General features: G+C 35.9%; 2 protein-coding genes across 2 annotated transcripts in view; one reads left to right on the top strand and one right to left on the bottom strand.

Moving 5' to 3' along the window:
• The window catches only part of LOC127861967 (inactive phospholipase C-like protein 2), a 138,205-nt gene extending 130,147 nt beyond the window's left edge, over nt 1–8,058 (bottom strand). Inside the window, exon 1 of the mRNA XM_052400764.1 lies at nt 7,784–8,058. Within this exon, the coding sequence (XP_052256724.1) occupies nt 7,784–8,048 (265 nt within the window). The 5' untranslated portion in view covers nt 8,049–8,058. The remainder of the gene's footprint in view (nt 1–7,783) is intronic.
• Nucleotides 8,059–8,255: 197 nt separating this feature from the next.
• The window catches only part of LOC127862025 (ubiquitin carboxyl-terminal hydrolase 44-like), a 40,802-nt gene continuing 29,841 nt past the window's right edge, over nt 8,256–19,216 (top strand). Inside the window, exons 1-3 of the mRNA XM_052400957.1 lie at nt 8,256–8,403; nt 9,701–9,848; nt 10,182–10,259. Of these exons, the coding sequence (XP_052256917.1) occupies nt 9,741–9,848; nt 10,182–10,259 (186 nt within the window). The 5' untranslated portion in view covers nt 8,256–8,403; nt 9,701–9,740. The remainder of the gene's footprint in view (nt 8,404–9,700; nt 9,849–10,181; nt 10,260–19,216) is intronic.

Genomic DNA, 19,216 nt, shown 5'->3' with positions numbered 1-19,216 from the left:
GCATTGATATTTCCTCTTAATACAAGAAACCGTCGGAGACAGGTGATGCTCCCCAAAGGTTTTCTTGTCACAATATTGCACTATATATTCAGATAAAAGTAAACGTCTTGAGGGGCATAACTTTGGACAAAATAATACGATGGATGTTTTAGCAACTTAAAAATGTCAAAGGGCCATAACTCTCTAAATAAATCATCTAACCAGAACCCACAAATAACATGCGCATCTCCTCAAGGTAGTTAAGCTTCCCATAAAGCTTCATTGAATTCCGGTCATTAGTTGCTGAGAAATAGCCCGGACAAGAATTGCACTATATGTACAGTAAATGGAAAATTTCAAAGGGCCATAACTCTGTGAAAAATCATCCGACCAGAACCCGCTGATACTATGCACATCTCTTCTTGGTAGTGAAGCTTCCCATAAAGTTTAATTGAATTCCGGTCATTATTTGCTGAGAAATAGCCTGGATAAGAATTGCACTTTATGTACAGTTAATAGAAAATTTCAAAGGCCATAACTCTGTGAAAAATCATCCGACCAGAACTGGCTGATAATATGCACATCTCCTCTTGGTAGTGAAGCTTCCCATAATGTTTCATCCAATTCCGGTCAAGCAAACATAACCATTTTTTAACTCATCCAAGAAATCAGTGGGACAAATCTGAGCAAGTTTCATGAAGATCGGAAAATAAATGTGGCCTCTAGTGTTAACAAGGTTTTACTATAGCCATATAAGGAAAAATGCCCCGCCCCCTGGCGGCCATGTTTTTCAACTAACCGGCATCGTTTTCGAACTCGTCCAAGATATTATTGGGATGAATCTTCTGAAAAAGTTTAATGAAGATCAGACAATAAAAGTGGCCTCTAGAGTGTTAACAAGATTTTACAATAGCCATATATAGCCATATAAGGAAAAATGCCCCGCCCCTTGGCAGCCATGTTATTCAAGCAAACGTAACCATTTTCGAACTAATCCAAGATATCATTAAAACCAATCTTCTGACCAAATTTCATGATGATTGGACAATAAATGTGGCCTCTAGAGAGTTAACAAGGCAAATGTTGACACCGCACAACGGACGACGGACAAAAAGCGATCACAAATGCTCACCATGAGCAGGTTGTGCTCAGGTGAGCAAAAAAAATTACGCATGCATTGGTGTGTGTAATTTATGAGCTTCAACACACCAATGCATGCGTATTTTTTTTTGCTCACCTGAGCACAACCTGCTCATGGTGAGCATTTGTGATCGCTTTTTGTCCGTCGTCCGTTGTGCGGTGTCAACATTTGCCTTGCATTGGTGTGTGTAATTTATGAGCTTCAAGTCAAAGGTTTTATACATGAAACCAGTGTTTACAGAGTAAAGCATTACACATACATTTCATGCACTTTATGCATTTTTGTATTTGCTGCATAATGCAAATTCACTTTTCCTCACTGTGTATTGAACCAATTAGGGCAAACTTCCGTAGTCAGGTTTGTTATCAACTAATACACATGTACATCAGTAACATGTTATCAACTAATAGTAAAATACTATTTTACAACTTAGTTATACATCTTATAGTTTATTGACATAGTCCAAATATTAATCTTTTTTGACAGCACATATGGTAAATAGTTGCAATAATTCAACTCTCAAAGGGTTGCTGAGAGTTGCAATCTGCCGTCTATTGTCGTAAGGTGCAAAATTTGATCGCCACTGCAAAGGTTAAGGAACACTGATACTGCAAAAACTTATCAACGTTTACCTGTCTAAAGCGCACACTCATGCAAATAGTACCATTAAAGCAAGAAATAAATGCTTTTTATTTACTTTGTTATTCTTTAGTATGCTCTATCCACCATATTGGAAAACTGTTTAAGTAATGTTGCCAACTAAAAGTGTCGCTATCAGTTACATGTTGTACACCAATCTTTTGCACATCATGATATATGATGTAACCTAAATCGAAAACAGATGTAGGATATTTACACTGTTCCACATTTTATAATGAACAATATATGTCATCAAGAAAAGTTTTTTATTGGTTGCATGCAAATGATAACATCCATAGGCTGCCATTCAGGTAAATTTCGAGGCTCCCGCTGTCGTTCGCCTGATTCGCCAATGGCGAAAAATTAGCAAATTCTGCGAATAAAATAATCGTTTGGCGAAAACGTCCAGCGAACGATTTTTGTCAGGAAAAAAATCGTTTGCCAGACGTTTTCGCCAAACGATTATTTACTTGACAAATGCCATCCCAGATAGTAAACTCTTTTAGCTGTAGACTGTGCTTTAATACTCCGCCGTGTTATTTACCCGCAAAATTGATACGCAGTCTGCATTAACACCTGTCAGAACCGGATATCGAGACAAAGGAAACTGACTGGTGTGAAAACAAAACATTTGTGTAACCATTGATCTTATCGGCTTAAATAAACAATTACATCTGATTAAGTTTGCTGCCGATTTCAATCAATTTGAGTAAAAGCCGTTAGCGAATTATCAACTTAGTCACACAATGAACGTAAGTGAAGAAGTTGATAATTGATTTTGATTTCGATTAGTTTGTATTGTTTGTAATGATTAAAGGCTAAATGCGTTACAATTGTGAATGACGATAGATGAACAGGTATAAAACCCTTGACATTTACGGCGAAAGTGTCTGAAATTGTGACTGCTATAATGGCGACCATAGACAATAAGCGTCTTTTGGACTCTGACTCTTATGACCCGGTCTAAAAAAAAATCAAATCTGATAATAAATCATTCAAAGATGTTTGGCTTTCGGAATTCATGTGGTTAGATTATAATGCAAAATCAAAAACGATGTATTGCAAAATATGCATACATTTTCAAAAATCAAATTCATTCCCATCTGGGTGTAGTATGTTGAAAAAAGACAACATTTCAAAACACGAAAAATCAAAAGGTAATAAAAAAGAATGACAATCATTAATATTAAAATGTATATACATGAACATTTTTTATATTATTAATAATATATTAAAAATAACAATAATAATTTATGTTCATAATAAATATATATTGACACTTTTCAAAATGAGCTTTTTGTTTTGAAATTGAGCATATTTGATTTGTTTATTTTAGATCACAAAGAGGCCTCACAAGCGTCTAGTCTGAAAATATCCATGACAAATGCGCAGGCTGCAGCAATATCCAAAAGTGAAGCAGCTGTAGTGTCGGCTATGACTTCTTTCGGCCATGAGGGAACAAAACAGGAATTGAAAACTTTCAAAATTCGGCAGGGCCAGTTTTTTTAGTGGCAACAAGTCTGTAAAGGACATTACTACTGCATGCAACTTGGCCATCAGAAGCAAAGAAACCTATCCAGGCAGTGCTGAATTAGCCTGCAGACTACTGTTAGCTCCTGTGGCGACAGCTGACTGTGAGAGGGGGTTTAGTAAACAAAATCTAATAAAAACATCTCTCAGAAATTCTATTAAAATTGAAAACTTGGAGAACTTGTTGATTTTGTCCATAGACAGCCCACCAATGGAAAAGTTTGATTTCAAACGTGCTTTCAAGATTTGGGCTGGATTGAAGTCGAGGCGGATTATGGCCTTTTGCTAAAATGTATGTTGAGGATATCATGTGCTCATGTAATGTGAATTTATCATGTGCTTATTTTATGAACATGTGCTTGAGTTATGTGTGTATTTCTACAAATGTTTTGTTGTAAACTGTTGTTTTTTTGTTATGCACACATGATGATTATAGTAATAAACATATTAAAACTTCTTTTTTTAGTTTCTTCTTTTACACTACTGTAGCCTATTGACCTTATCGCAACATCCGGGCACTTATGGGTGGTGCGGTGGTCGAGTGGTAACACTCTGGTCTACCATTCCAGATGTCCCCGGTTCAAATCCCGGCCGAGGCACTGGAAATTTCAGAAATGCTTCAAGTGTTTCCCACCCAACTAGAGATGTACTGGTATGATACCCAGGTAATTCTCGCGTGTATCGGTGCTATACACTGAGCACGTAAAAGAACCAAGGTATCTATTCGCAAAGAGCTAGGGTATCGCACCCGGATTCCTTGTATCCCAATACTGTCTCTTCTGCTTGCTGTCTCTTCAGCAAAACCAAAGGACCCCATTGGAAATAAGTGCTTGCACTTTCATGGGTTATCCTTGACCGCAAGGTCAAAATAAATACATTCATACACATACACTTGCGTCAGTTAGAGTTACATGCCCCTTGACGACGGTGAAAACAAAAGCGCTGTCGCCATTTTATTTGCATTGAAATATTTAACACTGCTCGCAATTTTCTTAAGTTAAGGCACATCTTCGCGACCATTTTTTAGAATAAAAATACCCAGAAATAGAAAGTATTTCATAATAAATTTAATTTAATGAACGAAAACAAATAAGGATGAAAACAAACAACCAATACATTTTAAATATATGCAACATATAGTAGCTGATTTGAACCTCTATATTTGTTACCTTATTACCTGGTTACGTATTAAATAAATTATCATGATAAATGTTATTGTTTTTATTTAATTCACACCAATTTCGACACTTTTTGTTTCCGCATGTTAGGTATTTGAATGCCCCTTTCTTCATCACAAACCGATTATCTCGCTATGATCGGATACTGTCCAGACAAAGAAAACACGGTGTCATAAAGCCAGCTAGGGACCTATACTTGGGGCTCTGCATAAACCACATGTGGTCATTAAACACAATTTATGATACCTCTTTGTCATCTCTTGTCATACTGAGCAGTCATTTAAGCCTAATTTTTAATGCCGTAATAATTGAATATTCAGTTGCTTTATAAAACACGCTGACACCTTAAATAAACATTTAATTAAATTAAATGCAATATTTTTCATTTGATTGTTTGCATCAGTCTTAAAATCGTGTAAGCTTTTGTATTCTGGTGTTTAATTGCCCCTTTGTTTTGCATAATCCGATTATCTCGTTTTGATCAAATATCGTCCAAACTTAACTGACAAAAAGGTGTCATAAACCACACTGGGTGGTCCAGACAGTGTCATTTAACACGATAGATGCCACCATGTTTCCTCTTTCTGGTAGTATTAAGCAGTCATTTGGATGAATAATTAACGCCGATGTACTTAACAGTTGCTTAAATAAGATATGTGACATATGGTCAAATATAAAGTCATGTCCAATTTAGATTATCAGAAATTTACACCGTAAAGATCCTATAGCCCGATTAATTTATTCAAGTATTTAATAATTATAAAATTTACGTAAAAAAACAAGTAACGTATTTAGCGTGTATCAGTTAATTAAAAAGACGTCATTCCGTATTAAGATTTAATGTTACGACAATAAACGATCGACATCATAAAAAAGAAATTACGTTTGACAGCAACGGGGGTAAATAATGTTTGAAAAACAAATATTTATACAGATATATGTGTGTTAATTTTAATATTTGTCACTCGTACTCATTACAATGAACACAACTAAGGCTTTCAGTAAGTCATGTACCAGATGTCCCTACGTATTTTACAGCTTCACATTACAGTAGCATGATAAATTGACATAGAAGAAATATAATTATAATGTTCGAAGATGAATGAACCCTGAAAAGAACGACAATACTCATTACATCAACATCTACAAGGATACTCCCATTATTACAGAATATACGAATTTACCCGGTGTCTCAGTGAGAAAGTTAATCATGAATGTCGCCGTACTCGATCATCGGCCACTTGGTCGGGTCATTTTTCCAACATCCAGCTTGGAATTTGTACGGACATTCATTAAGTCCAATTAGTTTTATTTTCTGATCGTATCGGGCTTTCGAAGTGCAAGCTAACCCTTCATAATAGTCAAAAGACATTTAAACACCAATTACAGGACATTTAATTACCTATCGACTTCCCAATAGGAATGCAATTGACGAAATATCAGCAGTGGTGCTCAGGGCTTCCCCTGGCTCAAAAATTTCTTTAGCCAACAATTTAGCCAATTGGATTTTTTTGTAGCCAAATTTTAGAAACTGTAGCCAAAGTTTTAGCCAAGCATTTAGGACTGCCTCGTGAAAGTCTAGGGGTGTAAGAACACAAATAACTACAATATGAAGCTTAAATATATTTATAACTATAATCATCCTTTTAAAATATTGTACATAACAGAATATCAGTTTATAACAAAAAACATTTATAGATATGCATACATCTAGATATACATACATCAATGTAATAATCATACTTTTATTCTACATAACAGAATATCAGTTTATACATACACCATAAGCACATGTTCAGTTCACATTGTTTACAAAATAAGCACATTTTCATTATATTAAAGATATTCATTCTTGAGCACATATTTCAATCTTTGCAAAACATAACAGTTGATCAAGACTAAAGATGCTTTATTTTCAAAGCCTCTCACTTCATATTGTTAAACAGTTATATTTGGTCATTTGGATATGATATACATCAGCTTTGACAGCTTCTGTTGTTAAAACATATACTGTAAGTGGTGGATGATTTCTAGGCTCAAATAAATGAATGTTTTAACACATATTTCTTGACAGAAAGGCCCAGATAATTGCCACCATCCATTCTAGTTGCCTGAAATATGATAAAACATACTAGTAGTTTTACAAACTATCAACAACAAACCAACACATAAATGTCCGTATCTTTAAATGTCCGAATTTTTAACATATCCGAAATATATTACAACGAGTGAATGGTATACTTTTATTTCCGAAATTGTTGGTTTCTTAATCAAACTTTACCTTTCCCAAAATATTATATTAATGAAACTATAAAACAGAAATGCTCTTTAATTCCTGTTGAAACAAGATTTCATGTGTTTTTGTGAAGAAATAGTTTTTTGTTAAATGCTTTTGCAGGGCCCGTGGTATTGACATAATATTCGATAACACCTTTTGTTTTCACACCAGCAAGCGTTCTATACATAGATGGTGACGTCACTGCCAGTACACAATGCACCAGCAAGTTTCCTTTGTTTCGATGACCGGTTCTGACTGGTATTGCTGCAGACTGCGTATTAAATTTTCTGGTTAATAACACGATAATGTATTGACGCATAGTCGACGGTTTTAAAGAGTTTACTATCTGGGATGGTACTTGACAGGCAAAAAAACGTTTCACCGAGCATTTTCGCCAACCGAGAATTTTATTCGCCGAATTTTAAAAACGTTTCGCCGAGCATTTTCGCCAACCGAGAATTTTATTCGCCGAATTTGCGAAATTTTCGCCAACGGCGAATTTGGCGAACGACAGCGGAAGCCCTGGGTGCTCAATCAGCGTAGTAAATCGACTGTATCTAGGGCATTGTTTTCACCGTCGCTAAGGGACTGCCCCTTTTGTGACGTCATCGCGATAAGGTCAATACTTACAACAGGCGGTTCCGAATGCTTTACTAAATCTTTGGCTACAGTTTCTATAATTTGGCTACAAAAAAATCCATTTGGCTAAAATGTCGGCTTCAGAAATTTTTTGGCCAGGGGGGCCCTGAATTAAATGTGTTTTTGAAGTTTATTCATCGCTTTCCTTAATTTATAACAAACGACATCTGTTAAATGATGCGCACAAAATCTGTGCGCGGAACTGCGATTGTGCTATTCAAAAGGTGCATCTGTACTCCAAGAGCCACCATAGCAAAATTTATCAAAGGCTCTGGCCTCTGGAAGAAAGTTTATAGGGACAAATGGTCAATTGTCACTTAATAAAAAACTCAATTACATAGAGAATCGAGGACATAGTGGATAAAGATTTTATATTGATAATTGTGTATATCAACAGACCTGTGGCAATTTTCCTCTCTGTTGGCATACTGCTGAAAGAGACTGTCTTCTTCCTGCTATGGCCTCTTCTTGAACCATCCTTACTCATGAAACTGCTTTTTCGAGGCAACACAATTCCTGATTGCATACACTCAAAAGTATCAGATTCATCTGAGCACTCTTTTTTAATTTCACTTTCGTTATTTCCATTGGCAAACACATCGTTAAAAGGAATTTCAGTATTGTTTGGATTTGCATCCAATGTTTCGATTTCCTCGTCCGCCATGTTGCTCTGAATGAACTGACTCTAAAATGGGTAAATCAGGCTTCAAAACGTTAGCGTCATAAACGACTCGATATTTTAACCGCAAAATATTACAAAATAAAAAAAAACTTCACTAAAGTAAACATTTATGTATCAAAAACAACTGTGTGTCTCGATCACGATTCCAATAGATTAATGACAGTCCTTACACACCCTTAACAAACAATAGCCTCTTCCTAAATGCAAATGGCGCCCTCCTTAGACATCGAAAATAAAACAAAAACTTTGTCAGACACTTTTTCAAATACACAAAGTGATCTTTGTCAAGCATGTGGAGCTTCCCGACTTTAAACATTTGATTGAACACTTTTAAATGGTATTGCTGCAATTGCTGTAACGAATTTGTAAATTAACAGGCGTTTTTGGCAGAACTTAATTTACAAAATGTGTGTAAAATTAATTTCTTTTTAAATAATATGTTCTGTAAAAATGTACTTAAATTATAGCATTATTGTGTTGTACACATTTTCAGTATATATCTTATTGTTGATCTGAGTGTGACCTCTTTTTATAGATGATTGATGATGCATTCCACTGTCTGCATGTCTTTCACTGCAACATTGCATCTGATGGTTTCTTTTATGGGCATATATAAAAATGCTGCATGACACGTTAAAATTCCATTTAACAAGATGTTATTAATTTGTATATGTAGCTTAAGTTACAGGATTACTGCCCATGATATAAAAAAGACAATAAATATTAACAAACATTTGTAATTGATTTGTAAGACCTCCAAAGAAGGATCATTTCCAATATGTCTTAAAAACACACACTTTAGTGCTGGTAAGCCTGGTATTAAAGTATATTTGTGTCTTGTTCTGAGAAAACTGGGCTTAATTCATGTGCCTAAAGTGTCGTCCCAGATTAGCCTGTGCAGTCCGCACAGGCTTATCAGGGATGACACTTTCCGCCTAAACTTGATTTTCTGTAAGGAGGGACTTCCTTGAAACTAAAAATACCATTAAAGCTGAAAGTGACTTCCCTGATTAGCCTGTGCGGACTGCACAGGCTAATCTGGGACGACACTTTACGCACTTCAATTAAGCCCAGTTTTCTCAGAACAAGACACATTTAACAAATTTAATTTAAATAGTTCTAAATCACTTTCCTGCAGTTGGTTTATATATGATCACTTTTAAGAACCTTAAATTATCAATAAAATTGTTATCCTGACTATCCTGTGGTTTTGCCACCATCTTTGGAATTGGGAGGTGGGGTCCCTCTAGATTAGTAAAAAAAATGTGTTGTTCTGACTGACATGGAAAAAGTAGTGCTGTTGTTTTTTCTAGAAAGTACTTTTAAAGTTAGAATTAATGTTTGTTCAAAACAATATTTATTAAGGTTCAACATGTAAAAGTTGGATGCTGAGATTTATTTAAACCTTTAATTGGGATTTGCTTATACATGTACATGTACTTTATTCAATTGGCTCTGAATTTAAAACAAAGAAACAACACTTGATTATTCTCAACACATTTTTTCGTGTGTGTCAATCAAAGGACTTCTTCTTTTCAGATGACTTGGTGGATTTTGTAACAGTAACATTTAAAAAGAGCCTTTGGCATCAATAAAATTTCATAGCTTTTTGTGTCATTTTATTGACAATTCAGGTGGAGCCCATGACCAATAAGCGTGGTTATCAACCTGGAAATGGATAAATGTGTGCATGTTACAAAGCTTCGCCCAGGCTGGGATCACTCCATTTTCATTCCAGAAAAATGGCTGTGTTACATTTGCCAAACAACAGAAAGTGTTTGGGTAATGATAATTAAGCTTTATGTCATGTTCTAACTGCAGTTTTATAACATACTGCTAAAAATGTGCTTTTGAAAGCAATTTTATTATTTATTAATGACATGATACAATGTCCAGTATAAAATATTAAATGTAACTATGTTACTTGTAAATTTCTTGTTCCATGTAATTTTAACAAAATTATCATACAAAATTTCAATGTGCATTTATTGATGGCTGTGCTATTTATTCAAAATATTTAAAGTGTCATGAATATAAGTTTTGAGTTTGCCATATTTCTATGCCAGATGCAACAGACCTGATCTGACTGAATTTATATTTCTTTATATTTTAAAGGCATGTTTAAGCTGTCCGGTTGTGGCCTGTGGAAGGTTTAATGAGAAGCATGCCTTGCACCATTACCAGGAAAGTCAGGTGAGCACAAAGTACACATTTTCAGTTACATGTATAAAGATCACCCGAGAGTGTAATGTTACAAAAGTATTCACTTTTTTATAAATTTACTGTCTCGACCTCAGTATCTCAATTAAGCATTTTAGAACATAATTTTATCCTCAGTTTTTAGTTTTAACGCTTTTGTGATGACCTTATGTCAATTCTTAATATGTGTTATTCTTTGTCAATTTCTTCATAATCAACACTCTAGAGGCCACATTTATTGCCAAATCTTCACGCAATGTCAGAACATTTGTTCGTAATGTATTTTTAGGGAGTCCATTGTGTCATATGGGGTCAAAAACTAGGTCTCTAGATGAAATTACAGAAAAAGCTTGTGACCATTCTAGAAGTCTTTATTTTTTAAATCTTTTTAGCTCACCTGATTGCTCAGGTGAGCTTTTGTGACCGGTCTTTGTCTGTCGTCGGTCCGTTAAGATTTGTTCGTAAACACTCTAGAGGCCACATTTATTGTCCGATCTTCATGAAACTCGGTCGAGTTCTAAACTGGGTCGTGCCGGGTAAAAAACTAGGTCACTAGGTAAAAAAAAAGGAAAATAATTGTTAACGCTGTAGAAGTCACATTTCATGCCCAATCTTCATGTAACTTTGTTTAAATGTTTGTCTTAATGATATGTTTGTTGAGTTCAAAAGTGGTTCCGGTCCATTGATAAACATGGCCGCCAGTGGGCGGGGCAGTTTTCCTTATTTGGCTATTGAGAAACCTTGTTAACACTCTGGAAGTCACAATTTTTGCCCAATCATCATGAAAGTTGGTCAAATTATTGGCTTTATTGATTTCTCGGACGAGTTCGAAAATGGTCCAGATCGGTGAAAAAACATTGCAGCCAGTGGGTGGGGCATTTTTCTCTATATGTATATAGTGAAAACATGTGAACACTCTAGAAGTCACATTTTTTGCCCAATTTTCATGAAATTTTGTCAGAACTTTTATTTCGTAGATACGTGAGTTTAGTTTAAACCTATTTATTTTAGCTCGATTGCGTCGAAAGCCTTAGGCTTATATAAACGCTCTTGAGTCCGTTTCCTGGGCCTAGAACCAGTACTTGGTGTCTTTGGGGGAGATCTAAAGAACGCTCCCACGGTGGGGATCGAACCCGTGACCTCCCGGTCGCAAGGCGGACACCATATCCATTACACCACTGCGACTTTAAGATACGTGAGTTTAGTTTGAAAATGGTTCCGGTCTCTTGAAAAACATGGTTGCCAGGGGGACGTGGCAGTTTTCCTTATATTTATATAGTAAAAAGGCTTGCAAGCAATCATGAATTTAAGTCATGTAACATGTGAGACAACTCTTCTAAATATTGCATTTAAGAATACAGTAGTTACTCCCCTTTGATTTTTAATGTTTTCATAATAATACAGTGTAGTTGTGTTTCATTTATGTGTTAATTGTAATTTGAGGTTGGATGGTTTTATGCCCCCTTTCGAAGAAAAGGGAGCATATAGTGATCGGACTGTCCGTTCGTCCATCTGTCTGTCTGTCCATCTGTCCGTCTTTCCGTCACACTTTGCATTTAGGTTTCCAAAAATGCTCATAACTTCTATGTCCCTTTAGATATAACCTTCATATTTGGTATGCATGTGTATATGGACAAGGCCTTTCCTTACGCACACATTTTTTTAGCCCTGTGACCTTGACCTTGAACTTAGGGTCCGCGTTTAGGTTTCAAAATCTGCGTTTAGGTTTCGAAAAATGCTCATAACTTCTATGTCCCTTGAGATATAACCTTCATATTTGGTATGCATGTGTATATGGACAATGCCTTTCCATACGCACAAATTTTTTTACCCCTGTGACCTTGACCTTGAACTTAAGGTCCGCGTTTAGGTTTCGAAATCTGCGTTTAGGTTTGGTAAAATGCTCATTACTTCTATGTCCCTTGAGATATAACCTTCATATTTGGTATGCATGTGTATATGGACAGGGCCTTTCCATACGCACAAAATTTTAAACCCCTGTGACCTTGACCTTGAACTTAGGGCACGCGTTTAGGTTTCAAAATCTGCGTTTAGGTTTCGAAAAATGCTCATAACTTCTATGTCCCTTGAGATATAACCTTCATATTTGGTATGCATGTGTATATGGACAATGCCTTTCCATACGCACAAATTTTTTTACCCCTGTGACCTTGACCTTGAACTTCTGGTCCGCGTTTAGGTTTCGAAATCTGCGTTTAGGTTTGGAAAAATGCTCATTACTTCTATGTCCCTTGAGATATAACCTTCATATTTGGTATGCATGTGTATATGGACAAGGCCTTTCCATAGGCACACAATTTTTTACCCCTGTGACCTTTACCTTGAAGTAAGGGTCCGGGTTTAGGTTTCGAAATCTGCGTTTAGGTTTCGAAAAATGCTTTAACTTCTATCAGAGCGTTTATAGGGGGCATATGTCATCCTATGGTGACAGCTCTTGTTTTTAGCTCACCTGATTGCTCAGGTAAGCTTTTGTGACTGGTCTTTGTCCGTCATCTGTCCACATTTGTTAGTAAACACTCTAGAGGCCACATTTATTGTCTGATCTTCATGAAACTTGGTCAGAAGATTTGTCCCAATGAAATCTCGATCGAGTTTGTGACTGGGTCATGCTGGATCAAAAACTAGGTCACTAGGTCAAAAATAAAGAAAAAACTTGTAAACACTGTAGAAGTCACATTTAATGCCCAATCTTCATGTAACTTTGTCTATATTTCTGTGGTTCCGGTCCATTGAAAAACATGGCCGCCAGTGGGCGGGGACAGTTTTCCTTATATGGCTATAGGGAAACCTTGTTAACACTCTAGAAGTCACAATTTTTGCCCAATCATCATGAAAGTTAATCAAAATATTGGTTTTATTGATATGTCAGACAAGTTCGAAAATGGTCCAGATCGGTGAAAAAACATGGCCGCCAGTGGGTGGGGCATTTTTCTCTATATGTATATAGTGAAAACATGTGAACACTCTAGAAGTCACATTTTTTGCCCAATTTTCATGAAATTTGGTCAGAACATTTGTTTTCCGGTCAGTTGAATAACATGGCTGCCGGGGGGGGGGGGCAGTTTTCTTATTTATATAGTAAAAAAAAGCTTGTGAAGTCACATTTTTTGCCCAATCATCATGAAACTTGGTGAATAGATTTGTTTTATATTATATATCTCAGATGAGTTTGCAAATGGTCCCGATGGGTCAATAAACATGGCTGCCAGGGGGGTGGGGCAGTTTTCCTTATGTGACTATATAGAGAGAAACCTTGTGATCGAACACTATAAAAGTCACATTTTTTGCCTAATCATCGGGAAATATAGTCAATACATTGGTTTTATTGATTTCTTGGACAAGTTGGAAAATGGCTCAGATCGGTGAAACACACTTTTAGCTCACCTGATTGCTCAGGTGAGGTTTTAGGATTGGTCTTTGTCCGCCGTCCGTCCACATTTGGTTTGTAAACACTCTAGCATTCACATTTCTCAAGCATTCTTTATCAAAGTTGCTGAAAGATCTCAGTCACGTTTGATGATGAGCAAAATCACATAATTAATGCCTTAATTATTGCCCTTAGATTGTTTAAATTTTCATTATATTATACAAAATCCTTGTAAGCAAAGTTTGATGTTTGGGGGGTCAACTCAAAATATAGGTCACCATTTCAAATCTTACAAAAACAAAAAAACTCCCTACGCCAGAGTTTTGGATCAATAATGATGAAACTTGACCAGGATGCTTGTCTGGTCAATATCTAGGTCATGTTTGACATTAGGTAAAGATTGAATGAACCAACTCCTCTCAGGTGAGCGAACTAGGCAGAGCACCAGATAAGGGTTGTATTTTCGTAATTACAAGTTATTTTCAAGTCCGTTACGTATTTATTTTAAAATCTTGTTGTACCATTAAGAATAACAAAATCAAGTTACAAATATTATTTTTACATTGGTTCGTATTGATTTTTAGCTCATCTTTTTTTGGAAAAAAAAATATGAGCTATTGTCATCACCTTGGCGTCGGCGTTGGCGTCGGCGTCCAGTTAAGTTTTGCGTTTAGGTCCACTTTTCTCAGAAAGTATCAATGCTATTGCATTCAAACTTGGTACACTTACTTACTATAATGAGGGGACTGGGCAGGCAAAGTTAGATAACTCTGGCGTGCATTTTGACAGAATTATGTGCCCTTTTTATACTTAGAAAATTGAAAATTTTGGTTAAGTTTTGCGTTTAGGTCCACTTTTCTCAGAAAGTATCAATGCTATTGCATTCAAACTTGGTACACTTACTTACTATCATGAGGGGACTGGGCAGGCAAAGTAAGATAACTCTGGCATGCATTTTGACAGAATTATGTGCCCTTTTTATACTTAGAAAATTGAAAATTTTGATTAAGTTTTGTGTTTAGGTCCATTTTATTCCATAAGTATCAAAGCTATTGCTTTCATACTTGCAACACTTACTAACTATCATAAGGGGACTGTGCAGGCAAAGTAATGTAACTCTGACTGGCATTTTGACAGAATTATGTGCCCTTTTTATACTTAGAAAATTGAAAATTTGGTTAAGTTTTGTGTTTAGATCCACTCTATTCCTACAGTATCAAAGCTATTGCTTTCATACTTGCAACACTTCTTAACTATCATAAGGGGACTGTGCAGGCAAAGTTATGTAACTCTGACTGACATTTGGACGGAATAATGGGCCCTTTATACTTAGAAAATTGAAAATTTGGTTAAGTTTTGTGTTTTGGTCCACTTTACCCCTAAAGTATCATAGATATTGCTTTCATACTTGGAACACTCGCAAACTATCATAAGGGTACAGTAAAAGGACAAGTTGCATAACTCTGGTTGTCATTTTTACGGAATTATGGCCCTTTTTTGACTTAGTAACTTTGAATATATGGTTAAATTTTGTGTTTCGATCCACTTTACTTCTTAAGTATCAAGGCTATTGCTTTCAAACTTTAAATACTTTCATGCTATCATGAGGTTACTGTACCTGGCAAGTTGAATTTTACCTTGACCTTTGAATGACCTTGACTCTCAAGGTCAAATTATTAAATTTTGCTAAAATTGCCATAACTTCTTTATTTATGATTAGATTTGATTGATACTTTGACAAAACTACTCTTACCTGACATACCACAATAGACTCCACCCAAACCATCCCCTGTGCCCTCCCCCCACCCCCCACCCCATTTTTTTTTTTTAAACGGTTAAAAAACACAAAAATTTATTTTTATTATTTAATGTTTGAAATAATTATTTATTTTTTTCGCATTTTTGGAAAATAATGTAATAAATGTCCACACCCCCACACTATACACCCCTCTTCACTACACCCCTCCCTCCTTTGTGATTGAAAATGAGAGTCCTTTCACCTTTGAAAAGAAAATAGATGAGCGGTCTGCACCCGCAAGGCGGTGCTCTTGTTATTGAGTTATTTTCGCGTATTAAAGATCTTTTCCATGCTTATATAAAATGGTTATCGGGTTTGTTTAACAAAGCGCATTTTTTCCAATAAAAGCCGCGTGTACAGTCTATCTGTCAAAAAACAATGGCGGCGTCCTAAAAAACTGCAAAGCGTGCAAAAACACGCTTTTAACATATTGTACGCAAAGTGAGCCGAAGTTGAATGTTAAGGAAAGACATTATGGAAAAGATCTTATACGATGTTGTATGTTCAGTTGCCGAAACAGTCGAAAAAGCTAAAAAGAACGCGACACGACCGGTCCAAACAAAAAAACATTGAACGAGTGGAAGGGACAATTTCCGTGGCCATTCGTTGAAAAGATTGAAGGGGAGACCCGTTTTAATTGTAAAATATGTAAAAATTCATCGAAGGCATGCAATCTAAGCACAGTTTGGGCATATGAAGGTATTTGAAAAATAAAATTGTATAATACTGAATAGACACTGTTGAACTCGTTTAAATTAAGTTCCTAGTATGTTTATTTTGATTGAAAATAACCATTATTATTTATTTTTAGGTCATTTAGAAAAGTTAAGAATTATTCTCCAAAACTTAGTAGTAACATTAAGAATAAAATTTCAGAGTTAAGAATTATTTTTGAAAATCTGGTAGTAACGTTAAGACTTTCACAAAACCTTATCTGGAGCTCTGAACTAGGGCCATCTTGGCCCTCTTGTTAAAACTTGCTCAGAGCATTTAATTGTGTACATATGAGTATGATATGTCAGCAAAGTTTGGAAATATTTTCTTTCTGTTAAAACCATGGTTTCAAGGAGGCTGCGAGGCATTTTTCCTAATGTGGCTTAGATATCTTCATACAATTTAATCACAGTTAAAAAAAGTTCTGGTCTGGGGAAAAGCTTGCATTCTGAGCAGGGCAGTTTTCTCAATATGGATGTAACGAAACCTTATAAACATAAGAAGTAAAACATAAAATAAGAAGTAATATTTGTTGTCCTTTTTGCATCAAACCTGCTAAAAACATTTGAAAAAAGGATAACTCTTATCAGTTTGAAAATCCTATCCATTGTGAATCATGTCTTCCCCCAGCTATGGCAGTTTTTCATACATGTACAGTGCTCCAGCTGATATTTGAAAAGGGCAGGGGGGGGGGGGGGGGCTATTTTGTCAAAAGGGCACTTAAGACACGCTAAATTTTGTCAAAAGGGCACTTTCGAGCGCGGACATAGCTGCAATTCTCCCTGTTGCAAATTATTATGTCCCCCACTATTATTGTTTTTGCCCTGTCTGTTGGTCCGTTGGTCTGTCTGTCTGTTTGCGCCAACTTTAACATTTTGCAATAACTTTTGCTATATTGAAGATAGCAACTTTATATTTGGCATGCATGTGTATCTCATGAAGCTGCACATTTTGAGTGGTGAAAGGTCAAGGTCAAGGTCATCCTTCAAGGTCAGAGGTCAAATATATGTGGCCAAAATCGCTCATTTTATGAATACTTTTGCAATATTAAAGATAGCAACTTGATATTTGGCATGCATGTGTATCTCATGGAGCTGCACATTTTGAGTGGTGAAAGGTCATGGTCAAGGTCATCCTTCAAGGTCAGAGGTTAAATATATGTGGCCCAAATCGCTTATTTTATAAATACTTTTGCAATATTGAAGATAGCAACTTGATATTTGGCATGCATGTGCATCTCATGGAGCTGCACATTTTGAGTGGTGAAAGGCTAAGGTCAAGGTCATCCTTCAAGGTCAGAGGTCAAATATATGTGGCTCAAATCGCTTATTTTATGAATACATTTGCAATATTGAAGATAGCCGTGGCCCAAATCGCTTATTTTATGAATACATTTGCAATATTGAAGATAGCAACTTGATATTTGGCATGCATGTGTATCTCATGGAGCTGCACATTTTGAGTGGTGAAAGGTCAAGGTCATCCATCACAAGGTCAAGGTCATCCTTCAAGGTCAAACATCATATAGGGGGACATTGTGTTTCACAAACACATCTTGTTTTTTATGTTATTAGTAAATGTTAGAATATATTATTCCTATTACATGTATTATTAAACATGTAAATAAAATGTCTACAATGAGGAATAAATTAATTACAATGTAGAAGAGATTTATATAAATCAAAATATAAATAAAAGGTCAGGGTGGGGCCTTGAAAGGGCAGGGCGGGGCTCCGGAAGGGCAGGGCGGGCGCCCTTCCATTAAGGCCTAGCTGGAGCACTGCATGTATATGGCTGTATTTAAACCTTGTAAATACTCTAGCAGTCATATTATTTTGCCCAATCATCATGAAACTTGCTGACTACATGATAACATTTTGTGAAAAAATATTAATTTTTATGGGAGAGTTTGAAAATAATTCTGGTTAATTGGAAAATATGGCTGCCAATGAGGATGCAGTTTGCCTGGTCACTTGATAAAAGCAATAGATTTGTATATGATATTTAAAATGGCCAATAGGGAGTAATATACTTTGAATGATCGTCAATTTAATAAAAAGTTTAATCATTTGTTTGTTTTTAGCTCACCTGAGCACAACGTGCTCATGGTGAGCTTTTGTGACCGCCTTTTGTCCGTCGTCCGTTGTCCGTCATGCGTTGTGCGACGTCAACATTTGCCTTGTTCACTCTCTAGAGGCCACATTTATTGTCCAATTGACATGACGCCTTATCTATGATCGCTCCGCCCACTAGAATTGATCCACCAATCAGCGATCGATTAATCGGGCACACTCGTTAGCAACGACCTGTCCGCCATTTTCTAGACAAGCTACATGTTTAGGTTCACTTTTATTCCAACAAGTTTCTTTTGTTTTCCTCTTAAAAAAACGATTGAAAATGGTTAAACGGTGTCAATAGGGATTATGTAACTCGGACAATCGATATCCTGAAAGATTAGTTGGTGACATTTAATTTATATCGTTTTCAAAGCCGAAAAGAGATCTTGAGAAGTGTAAGAGATGTATAATACATGCGGTTGTCACCACGAACAACTGAACGTCAACACTGTCAAAGACGATTATAATATATTTTTATCGGATATACTAGCAGATTTAAATAGTTAATGTTATCGATCTGATTATCACATAATATTTAACTTTTTAAAAAATAGTTTTTTCAGTTACTAGGTCAGAAGCGAGGTTCATCTGCATTACTTAAAGAGAAATAAAACCCAGCATGAAGCCTAACTCATGCTGTGTTTTATTACTCTGATAGTAATGCACTTAATTGACATCATACATGTTATTTGAAGGTGACATGTGATATATTATCTTATTAATGGTATCTACACATTTGCACTCATGTGGTGTCACCAATAAACGCTTTTAATCCACACTAGGAGCTCGAATGCCTAGATCTCATTTTTTAAACGAGTTTCGTTTACTTTGTTCGGATTGAAAAATGGAAATGAAATATGGCAAAACGGTGTAAAAAGGGTTAATGCAACTCTGACATTTGGTATCCAGAAAGATAAGTTAGATGAATTAAATT

This window comes from Dreissena polymorpha, chromosome 1 (assembly GCF_020536995.1).
Source record: "Dreissena polymorpha isolate Duluth1 chromosome 1, UMN_Dpol_1.0, whole genome shotgun sequence".
Taxonomy (NCBI): domain Eukaryota; kingdom Metazoa; phylum Mollusca; class Bivalvia; order Myida; family Dreissenidae; genus Dreissena; species Dreissena polymorpha.
Note: the sequence above shows the minus strand (reverse complement) of the source record. Positions and strands in the feature narration are given on the sequence as shown.